The 12006-nt window shown below is 46.6% G+C and overlaps 1 protein-coding gene across 1 annotated transcript; it reads left to right on the forward strand.

Annotated features, from left to right (window-relative positions):
• The first annotated feature begins 442 nt into the window (after positions 1–442).
• LOC123366712 (olfactory receptor 51G2-like) lies at positions 443–1378 on the forward strand. Its single transcript, XM_045010366.1, has one exon. The coding sequence runs from the start codon at positions 443–445 to the stop codon at positions 1376–1378; it is 936 nt and encodes a 311-aa protein (XP_044866301.1).
• The last annotated feature ends 10628 nt before the right edge of the window (positions 1379–12006 follow it).

Raw genomic sequence — 12006 nt, forward strand, 5'->3', positions numbered from 1 at the left:
AAAAGATCTTAGCAGGATTCAAAAAGGGACTGAGTAATCTGAAAATCCAATTAGAGTAGAGGATTGTTTTAAAAAAGTTTTGGAGAGGCTCTAAACCTTCCTGATTTATACCACAAAATATGTCTAACTAGTGGGTGTCAGGGGGAAACTCCCTGGGAGCAGGTTATCTCATAGCTGCCTAATTAGGGCTACTTCCACCTTCCTCTCAAGCATCTGGACATGGCCACTGGTTACTGGGGTCATGGACTACAAGTCTGATCCAGTCTGGCTAATCAGAACCATGTAAATCCTAGAGTATGTTTTTGCTTATCTACCTTGAGCTCCGGGAGTCTGTAGACTTGCACTGAGAGCAGAATGATTTCTTGATAAATATCATCTAATCTCCTCTTTCTTTTCTTTTAGAAATAATATTTCAGAACTCCTCAGACCTGCCCAGTACAATATGTCAGCTGTCAATGACACTAAATTTAAATCTATAATATTTCTTCTAACCAAGCTGCCAGGTCATGGAGACGTATATCTCTGGATTTCTATCCCCTTCTGCTTCATGTATGTTATTTCGATAGTAGGAAATTCAATTATTCTGTTCGCTGTAAAAACAGATCCAAGCCTCCATGAGCCCATGTACATTTTCCTTTCCATGTTGGCCGTCACAGACCTTGGCATATTGATAACTACCATGCCGACGATACTGGGCATATACTTGTTTAACTCTAGGGAGATCAGCCTCGATGCCTGTTTAGCCCAGCTCTTCTTCATCCACTTGCTTCAGTGCCTTGAGTCCTCTTTGCTGTTGTTGATGGCCTTTGATCGCTTCATCGCAATCTATAACCCGCTGAGATATGCTGCCATCTTAACCCTGCCAAGAATAGCCAAGATGGGACTGGTGGCTGTGCTAAGAGCGGTGGCCATAATACTTCCACTTCCCTTTCTCCTGAAACGGTTTCAATACTGTCGAACCAATTTCCTCTCCCATTCCTACTGTGTGCACCGGGAGGTCATGAACATGGCTTGTTCGGATATCACAGTCAACATCATCTATGGATTGTTTACTAAACTCTTAACAATGGGGTTGGACTCGCTGCTCATCTTCCTCTCTTATGTGATGATCCTCAAAACAGTGCTGATCATTGCATCCCACGAGGAGCGCCTGAGGGCCCTGAACACCTGCGTCTCCCACCTCTGTGCCCTCCTGCTCTTCTACACACCAGATATCAGCTTGTCTGTGATACACTACTTTGTGAAGGGCTCTTCTCCCTTACTTCAGATTGTCCTGGGCTACATCTCCCTGCTTCTTGCCCCGCTGATGAACCCAATTGTGTACAGCGTGAAAAGCAAACACCTTCGTGTGAGGATAATCAAGGTGTTCATCAAGTGAAGGGTCAGTTCACCACCTGGGTCCAGTGACATGAGAGACGAAAAACATGGGCCACCTATTTTGTCTTGGACCCTTACATCCAAGATGACATGAGTTACTGATCTCCATTCTGTAGAGAGGTTCAGACAGGGTCTAAGGCAGGTGAGGGAGGACAGGGATGGTGAGGGAGGAGTGGGCACTAGGGGAGAAAGACCAAGGCAGGCATCAGCATTTACAGAGTGACTTTTTGTGGAGAGCCAGGGGATCGGTGGGTTTTTGGCCCATAAAGAGCCATATTCATGGTCACTGCTACCTCACAATTCCTGTCGATAGTCAATAAAGAGAAGGGATGTGGATGCTGTTTCACATTACTGATGGCCTGTCATTGTCACTTGTCTCTCTAAACATCCAAGTGCTATGAAAAAGCTGTAGATCTCTTCTGTTGTCACAGTTCCTGCTCTTTCTGAGCGCTCTGGGTGCAGCATGACCCATGGGCACTGCACCAGCTGTGGTCAGGGGCTATTCAAGGGGCACGGTCACTCAGTTTTCCCCTGAACACTCATTCAGGTGCTTGTGACTGAATGGTGTCAGAGACATGATTAATGCAGGAGCGCAAAGAGAAACCATTCGGGCAACCCATCCATTAATGGCTTTCCACACAGCACATCTGCTTAGTTCCCTTCCCACTGAGGCAGGGGAGAACTGCATGTGTGAGTAATGGTCTGATACAAGAGTCCTGCTAAGACTCAGTCCTAGGTTCCCGTCCCTTCCGCTGCATTTGTGCTGCCCCAGCAATGCAAAACAGAGGAAACTGACCACAGCTCAGGCCCAGCGAGCTCCTATCCCAGCCCAGCCCATTCAGTGTAGGGTGAGCACCTTTTCAAGAGGCAAAAGTGGGATACAGGCCGGGAGTCCTGTTCCCTCGGTGACCCCACCCCTGCTACCTTTCTTCCCCCTGGAGGCCCCACTTCCTACTCCTACTATTCCACTGAAGCTCCACCCTCATACATGCCAGAAGCCAGAGCTGGGCCATGGAAAGAGTTGATCAGGGAGCCAGATCCTCTGTGAGAAGCCCCAGATCCTCCAGCTGCCCTGGGAAGGGGAAGGGGGAGACAAGGGAATGTGTCATCCTATGTCTCTGCCCTTCAGGACACATCCCCAGAGAAGTTGGAGAGTCTGGGAATCCCCCCAGCAGCCTGGGCTCTCAGGGTAGATGTAACTGTTCTTTTGTGGGTCACAACTGTGGATACCAAATTCAGGACAAACTGCTGAGAAATAGGGCAGACAGACCCCCAGAATCATGGTTATTCTCCCATGAGATATACCAAACCAGAAATACAAAGTGTTACTGAAATATCGGGTCCGTCTAGCTGAGAGCTAATAACAGCCTGACAGGGATAAGGAAAAGATTGCTTTATTCTGCAGAAGAAAGGAGAGCCCTGTAATAAGATACAGAAGACTCTGTCATACACCAATTGTACAGATTTTTTATACACATTTAGACAAAGACCCTTGCCGTGTTTACACCTGATTGGTGGTTGCCAGACCCTGTACTTTTGCTATCTGGTCAGTGAAAATCGGTTTGGAGCCAGCTTCCTCTGCTTCAAGGCAGAGGAGAAAAGACAGTTTAAAAGTTCAGGTTACTGTGTACGTGAGGCTTCTGCTTCCCCCTAGTGGCTGCCTGCTAGTTGTTAAGGGGGGTCACCAGTAACTTTTACAAAGGAAACTTCTGCTTCACCTCAATGGCTAACAAGATGTCATAAAAGCAGTTTCCTTAGATATTCCAGTCCTTATATCCCCATCAAAACCACTAGATTGAAAGATGTGTGGGTCTTTAAAACCAATTTAATGTAATAACAGGTTCATTTGATCCCAAAGGACCAGCAGCACAGACAGGTCAATATAGAACTCAGATCTTACCCAAAAATCATGCTGATGCCAATCCTTTGGTATCTATAATCTAAAGGTTAATTTATTAAAAGAAAGGAAGAAAGAAAGAAAGAAAGAAAGGAAGGAAGGAAGATGAGTGTTAAAATTGGTTAAAGGAATCAATTACATACAATAAGTGCAAAGTTCTTATTTCTGGCTTGTAGCAGTGATGAAAGAAGCTGTTGGCTTGATAAGTCTCTGGTTGCTCCCAAATCATGGGAAGGGCCTCAGTTCATTGGTTAGAACACTCCCATTATATCAATTCATAGTCCAGAGGCAAAATGGAGTTGTTTGCTTAGTCACAGCAGGAAATCATTACCTATACCCCGACAGAACATTTCCAGGACAGTCCATTCTGTGTAGATGGGCTCTTCCCATGGTCCACTGTCAGTTAAGTGTTTCTTGATGATGCCTTAATTTGAATAGTCCCTCCAAGATTTGCAGGCTAACTACTTTGTGGGTGTTACTCCAGGAGCAAACATTTGAAATCCAGGTATAGACACAATAGTCATACTCTCAAATACAAGAATGATACATGCATAGAGATAGCACAATCATAACCAGCAAATCGTAACCTTTTTATAGACATCTTACATGCCACATTTTGTACAAGTGTGTTGCAAATATATAACACTGGTGGTGAAAGTGATCTATGTGGTCATATTTTGATAAGAGAATATCACAGTAGCTCTTACCACGGCCTGGCTCTGGCATGGCCGGCAGATGGAGCCTCAAGGGAAGCTGAGCAGCAGGGGCAGGGCTTAGTGATAAGAGATTCAAGGAAGGGCTCAAGGGAAAAAGGGTTGCAGCAAGTCTGAAGCAATGCAGACACCAGCAACGGGGGTGTTAGGGTGTTCATGAGTGAAGCAGACTGGTCAAGTTGGAGGGTAGGAGACCTTGGGTGTTGGAGTAGATTGAATACATGTGACCCCACAAAGGTAGCTCTTGTTTTAAGTATCCCAGGCTGAGAGTCAGTCATTGCAAGAACTCTCGAGGGAAGAGCAGGGCACCAACAGGGCCACCTCAAGCCCCCAGGGGTCACTCTGTGGTGGGCTTGATCCACACGGACATGGCCAGAGTGTGCTGTGCAATGGGAAGCTGTTAAAGTCAGGCAGAGGTTAGCCCAGTGCCCAGGCTGCTCTAAACTCTGCTGTGGCAGGGAGAGAACAGGCCAGAGAATCAAACCTCCCTAACTGGCTCCTGGCCATCCCCACTCTTTACCGCATGTCCGGGAAGAGGAGCACTGAAAGTGCAGCAGAGATTCCAGCCGGGCCTGTCACCTCTCAGCTGGCTGGAAGCCTGGTGCTGTGGTCTGGGCACTGCTCTGTGACTCAGGACAGGTGGGTTTAACTTCCTTGTCATCTGTTACTATGGGCAAGCCATTGGCTGTCTCTGAGCTTCTGCTGAGGTAGATAACAGCCCTGCCCTGCCTCACAGCGGTGGCAGGAGGATAAATACATTCCAGGTGCTCAGATACTTTGAGACCCCAAGATCAGGGCTATGTCAGGGATCCACATAGCAACACCTCTGTCACTATCACCATCCTGGTAAGCTGGCCAGTAATATATCCCTACTGCTCTATTCTTTTTATTAGAGCATGGAATTACTATTCATAAAGATCCTTTGGTACAGTTTGGTTCTTTTAAGATTTTTACTTCATTTGTTTCTACACTTTCTTTAAGATATAGAGCCACTCCCCCACCAGCACGACCTGTTCTGTCCTTTGATATATTTTCTACCCTTTGATTACTCTCATTCCACCAAGCTTCTGTGATGACTATTATATCAATATCCTCATTTAATATGAGGCAGTCTAGTACTCCTGTCTTATTATTTAGACTTCTAGCTTTGGTATAAAAGCACTTCATAAACTGACGGTTTTTAGCTGTGTTCCATTACATGATGTAATTGAATGGGAGGTGTTTTTTTCATATAACTGTTGCTCATGAGATCCTACCTGTATTTATCATCTTCCATTCTCTCCTCTTTACTAGGACATAAAGAATCTCCAGTAACAGATCATCCCCTAAGGGATGTCTGTGTCCATAAACGTGCTCCTCTGCACCTGTCGGCTTTCCCGCAGCCCTTAGTTTAAAAATTGTTCTACGACATTTTTAATTTTAGGAGCCAGCAATCTGGTTCCATTTTGGATTAGGTGGAACCCAGCCTTCCTGTGTAGGCTTCCTCCTCTCCCAAAAGTTTTCCCACTTCCTAATAAATCTAAGCTCCTCCTCCCTACACCATTGTCTCAGCAACACGTTGAGACCCTGCAGTTCTGCCTGTCTCACTGGCCTGCACATGGAACTGGAAATGTTTCAGAGAATGCTACTACGGAGGTCCTGAACTTCAATCTCTTACCTAGCAGTCTAAATTTAGCCTCCAGAACCTCTCTCCCATCCTTCATTATGTAATTGGTACCTACATGCACCATGACTTCCCCAGCACTACACATAAGTCTATCCAGATGTGAAAGTAGAATGAATTATATCGTAAAAATAAGAATGGATTAAAGAAATGTTGTATGTACCTTTAAGCAGAAATAAGAAATTTTGAAATATAGGTGCCAGGAAAAGAAACATTAGGCATAAACAAGGGTGCTAATGGCGAAACATTAACAGAAGATCGGTAATAGTAAGGAAATAAGATATGCATGCCTAGCCCAGGTAAACTTACCAGATTCTGCTTCCTTTGTTATCTTGTTAAGTGCTCGCCCTTTTATCTGTATAAATAAGATAGTTTGTGTCTTGCATGGTGCTCACATTATCTGAGTGTTATTAGCAGAGCGCTGTGCTAATAAAACAGAGTGGTCTGACAGACTGAGTCCTGAGTCTAACTTTGACACAGATGTTTTGAGAAATCCACAGCCTTCGTTCTGGGAAGGCAAGTAACCATGCAGTTCTCCCAGTCATCACAAACCCAGCTATCTATGTTTCTAATGATCAAATTTCCGAAAGCTGTGAGGATACCACAACATGATCTGGAAGGAGGGTCCCAACTAAGGGGTCATTTCCTTCTGCTCCAGTTGAATATTCTCCTTCTCTGAGACTTTCATCCTCCTCAACAGGACAGAGACTGTCAGACCAGGCATGGGACTGTTCTACTTTGTCCCAGAAAGTCTCATCTATGTACCTATCTGTCTCCCTTAGCTCCTCCAGCTCAGCCACCCTGTCTTCAAACTCAACACACAGTCCCTGGGGGCCAGGAGCTCCTTGCATCGAATGCACATCTATGCCACATGCTTCATTGGATGTAATAAACTGGATAGCTCCTACTCTGTTGCTGGGCTTACAGCTACATGGAAGTTGGACCCTTTCTGTTTCTCTATCTGCAGAGCAAAGCCTGTCTAACTTAGCTTTCAGTGATATGTTAGACTGATGAGTGTAGATGTGTGACAGCTGCCTGTTATTTTAAAACCAATTGCTCTAATGCTTTGTGCTGCTTACAACTAAACCTACTTGTTTAAGGATGCTGGGGGTGACTATATAACTCTGGTCACAAGTACCCAAAGGGAAGAGACTGAGTTGGATCTGCTTGGTGATAAGCATTTAGCAGAAAATGGATGTTGTTCCAAACTCTAAGAGTGGGATAATTAAGAAAATAAGGATAGCCATACTGGGTCAGACTGATTTTATATCTAGCCAAGTATCTTGTCTTCTGACAATGGCCAATGGCAGGTGCCCCAGAGGGAATTGACAAAATAGACAATTATCAAGTGATCCATCCCCTGTTGCCCATTCCCAGCTTCTGGCAAACAGAAGCTAGGGACACCATCCTTGCTAATAGCTTGTACACTGTCATCAGTTCACCTTTCAGTCTTCCATTCACTATGTTCCTGTTTACCTAGCCAGGGGTAATTTGGAAACAACAAAGGAGGGGAAAGATCTGGGTGCATTAGTCAGTCCAACAATGACTGTGAGACATCGATGTGATGCTGCTGTGAACAAGGCACATGAGATCCTAGAATGTGTCAAGTGAGAAAGAGAAGTATCAATATCCGTATACGGTACCAGACACTAGTGAGACCTTCTCTGACAAACTGTGTAAAATTCTGGTTACTTTTATTCCAGAAAGAAGAATTCAGGCTGGAATCGTGGTCACTCCTATTCCAGAAAGAACAATTCAGGCTGGAATCGTGGTCACTCCTATTCCAGAAAAAACAATTCAGGCTGGAATTGCAGAGCATGGTCAGGGCAATGGAGGTCCTAGTTTAGGAGAAGACGGAAGGAGCTTGGCAGGTTTAGCCTAAGACAAGGCAGGCTGAGCGGGGATCCAATTGGTCTATAGATATTTCAGGGGATGAAACACCAGGGTGGGAGATGAGCTCCTGCAGCTAAAATACGATGTTGGCACAAGAACAAATGTGGACAAACTGACAAGGAGGGAACTGAGGCTGGAAAGGAGATGGAGGTTTCTGACCATCGGAGGAGGGATATTCTGGAACAGCCTCCCGACAGGAGCAGTGTTGAGGAAACAACCCAGTTGGTTTTACAATGGAGATTCACAGGTGTCAGCCTTCTGGCAGGAGGAGGCAGCAGCAACCGGGCCCACCTTCAATCTCTAGGGGTTCCTTTTTAACAGTACAACACAGAAGCGGCTCGAGCCCCCATCCAGTAAACTGAGAAAATTACACCCCACCCCTTGGTGACTCTGAAAGGCAACACTTCTCCACCTGCAAGCACAAAGTCTGAGTGTAGGAAAGTAACTTTTAATTAAAGGAGGGAAGTCACCCGATATTAATTAGGGAAAATGCCACAAGCAGGATTCATAAACATAAAACCGTGAGCAGTAGTACAGAGTGCATGGGGGCAGTGTTTTCTGCCTCGCATGCTTGAGTTCTACAATGAAAAGTTCCATTACTGTGCCTCTCCCTGCTCCCTCACCTCACCCCACTGACTGTGGTCATCCTTGGTTAGTCAGGACACAGAGTTGAGAGGTGCATATGTGTGAGTTCGCCTCCCACCCGGGGAAGAAGGCACCTTGCTTGCTCTGCCATCTGAGCACTTGTCCTAGCTGGCCATCCCACCAGACTCAGCTCTTCTCCACTGGCAGACTGTTAGTTCCCTCCTGCAGCCACCAGTATCTCTGTTTTGATCTTGGAAAGTCAGTCTCTTAGTCATTGTCACCTCTTAGTGATTTTCAACTTTTAACAGGCCAGGCAGAAATGTCATTCCACCATAAGTGATTTCAGTTCTCATTTGATCACTGAAAATAACAAAAGGCTCCCAATGGACCCTATTTAGGTCTATCTTTGAACAGTGAGTAGGAACATGTTAAACCAAGCCTGGGACCCTTAGGAAAAGTCCACACATCCTGGCTACACCACCTGTCCCCACCCCTATTACCCTCACAGGAATCTGGCATTCGAGTCCCTGGCTTGACGTGATACTTTCAGCTCAGGGTAACCCCCTCATTTGCGACAGGTTAAGCACAGTTCTGCTCCCCCTTATTCATACAATAAAAACAATAACATTGACAACATTTCACCCCCAATGCATTCAGTTCTACAATGATTTGTAACCCAACACTAACCAAAGCTGGTCACTTTGAGCATCACCACTCTATCTGTTGGATACCTAGGCAGAGTAAGTTGTTCATGAAAATAAAGTTTGCTCCTGAAGTCACTCCCCTCTTGGATAGCTGTCAGGGGGGAACTCACTCAGACCCTACTTACACAGGCTTATTCACAGGATGATATGCCTGGGTCATCTGCCATAGACAGGGACCCAACACACTGACTGTCATAAACACAGAGATAAGGGTAACATAAAATCCCCCCCGGGTAGTGGACTAAATCGCTTTACCTGTAAGGGGTTAAGAAGCTCAAATAACCTGTTTGGCACCTCACTAAAAGGACCAATAAAGAAAGAAGATACTTTCAAATCTCGGGTGATGCGGGGGAGGTTTTGTTTGTGCTCTTCATCTGTTCCTTCTCCGGCTGGAGAGAGAAACCGAGCAGCCCCATCTCCTAAACATATACCCGAAATAATCCATCTAAGAATTACAGAAATTGTAAGTGAGGCAAGGAAATGCATTAGGTTATCTTTTGTTTAGGTTCTCAATTTTCCCCATGCTAAGGGGTAGTTTTATTCCTGTTTTGTAACTGTGAAGCTGAGTCCAGAGGGGAATCCGCTGTGTTTTAAATCTTTTTTCTTACCCTGTAAAGGTACCTTCCATCCTGATTTTGTAGGTGTGATTCTTTTACTTTTTTCTTTATAATAAAGTTCTTCTTTTAAGAACCTGATTGATTTTAGTGTCCTAAAGATAAAGGATCCAGTCTATACTTATATCAAAGTCAATTGGTTGGTGTATTATTCTCAAGCCTCCCCAGGAAAGGGGGTGAAGGGGTTTCGGGGATATTTTGGGGGGATAGGGCTCCAAGTGACCCTTCCCTGAATTTTTGCCTAAAGCACTTGGTGATGGCAGCAATACCATCCAAGGACAAGGAAGGGAATTTGTGCCTGGGGGAACTTTTTAACCTAAGCTGCTAGAAATAAGCTTAGAGGGTCTTTCATAGGGGTCCCCACATCTGTACCCAAGAGTTCAGGTAGGGAGGGAACCCTGACACTGACCCAGGAGGTCCCTTCCAGGATTATGTCCCTATTGATGCCCATTTTGCATCACACTGGGAGCTCATGTGGCGTTGCTTGTCCACTATAACCACCATTCTGTGCCTTGGCCAATGGATCCAACTTACATTCTTCTGGGAAGCCAAGGGGCTCATGGGACCAGTGGTGTGGCTAGAACAGGAAAACTGGGTGGGCCCAGCTTTCAGGAGCCCCATCTCCCCCTACAGGGGCAGATTAGGATTTTGTGTTACCCTGGCTCAACCAGGAAAACTGAGGTGCCCTCTCCATCCCTTCTGCAGCCCCCCTCCTGCTGGGAAATGGGGTCAAGGGCGAAGGGGTTTGCACCCGTCTCTCCTGCCGGGGAGTGGGGTCAGGGCACGCGGTCAGGGGGTGGGGGCTTATTCTGCTTCCCTCACCCAGCAACTCTGAGATGTGGGCTTGCCCCACTGCTACCGCCCAGCGCTATTCCAGTGCCCTGACCTGCTTTCCAGCAGCCGGGTGGAGGAGAGGGACAATCCCCCCCAATCCCCCCCACCCCTTCATCGTAGGAGTGGCAGGTGGGCTGAACGGAGCAGGATAACACCATTGGCCCAAGACCTGTGGCTAATCCACTACTGGCCCAAAACCGGCCCCACGAGGAACACCCCCATGTGGAGCAAGAGACCAGGGAATCAGGGCTACGGAACGGCAGGAGAGGGATACAGCTGGGCACCAAACTGGAGTCATCAGTCCTAGCTGGTGGATTGAGATTGGATGCTAAGTGGGTGCCCCCCCACTGCCACCCCCAGGCCCACCCATGGCTACACCCCTGCTTCGACCCAGCCTTGTGTCCCTGTGTCTCTGAGCATCTTCCCGTCTGTTTGCCCCTTCCCTGTGGAAGCTGAACCCCGTGTGAGCCTAGGTCCTGTCACCATAGTGCTCTGTGCTCAGTGTGTTACGGGGTCAAGGTGTGAAGCTGACCTTTGCCCTCGGACTGCTCTCTGCCAGCCAGACCATCTAAGATGAGAATACTCTGTCTGTTCCTCCATTATTTGCAATGGCTTCCAAACACCAGTCTGGTGACTGTGTGGAAACTCCCGGCATCCCCGTGTCACTCCCACACTCCCCTCCGAAATCCTCCTCCTTATTCCTTGTTCCTCATGGAGAAGGGAAGGGTCCTCCCCTACTGGAAGGATCCAAAGGAAATGTCCATGTGTTTGTAATGCAGGAAAGGGGGCTGCCAGGGAGTAATCACACTCCCTATTATTATTCTATTTTATTTTATTTCAGCAAGATCACAGCTGTGATGGCATCATTGTTACCACTCAGCCGCCCTCAAGGTAGCCATGTAACTAATCAGAACCATTCAAAAAGTGATGACAAGCCTGGATTTTAGGAATAGAGCCTGCAGCAGGGCTGGCGCTGCAGTCCACTTAGGTAGCATCACAACGCGTCCCCTGTGATTTGGTCTCCTGCAGTTTTCATTGGCCGTGACAGGGGATAAACATGGTGCACACAAAGCCAAGCAGCTGAGATTCCCTGAGGGTCAAGTGGCCCCAATGAAATGTGTAGGCATATTTCATAAAGACACCTGCCTACCTATATGAACAGACACTGCCTGCTGCCTGTGCAACCTCTTCGATGACTCCTTGTCCTTTAGGGTGAAAACCTCTGGTGTCAGCTGCTTCCCTTCTAGCAGGACTTAGGTACGTTGGCAGGTTTCACTATCTTTACAATGTGAAGTGAAGGGTAAAGGCTGCGAGCTGTTTAAATCTGAAGATGTTCTGTGCCACCACAGCAAACTCAACTGTGCTGTCAGAGTGACTCTGTAACAGGGGCAGGAGGACAGGCTGCAAGGTGCTCAGGGGGTTATTCAAGTTCCACAGAAACCGGAGCTTGGAGTGTTAAAACACTGATGCCCCAAGTCAGGATTTCTCAAGGGGTCCCACTTCTACAGGTACTGAAGGCTCTGAGCCTGATCCTACCAGGGGCTCAGTGAAAGGAGACCCCAAAGAATTTCAGTTACTAATTCCAAAATCTACACAGGATTATTTCCTCCTGAAAATTTAATCAGCAAATGAATTTTCAAAGATTTTATTCTCTGGCTTGATTGTGAAGGCAGGAATTTAGAGCTGCATTGCTTTGTGGTAACAGGTCTGAGAAGGCATATTTTTG

This window comes from Mauremys mutica, chromosome 1 (genome assembly GCF_020497125.1).
Source record: "Mauremys mutica isolate MM-2020 ecotype Southern chromosome 1, ASM2049712v1, whole genome shotgun sequence".
NCBI lineage: Eukaryota > Metazoa > Chordata > Testudines > Geoemydidae > Mauremys > Mauremys mutica.

Bases quoted from the DNA above. Each gene is read 5' to 3' on its own strand.
- LOC123366712 (XM_045010366.1), top strand. From the start codon at position 443: ATGTCAGCTGTCAATGACACTAAATTTAAATCTATAATATTTCTTCTA.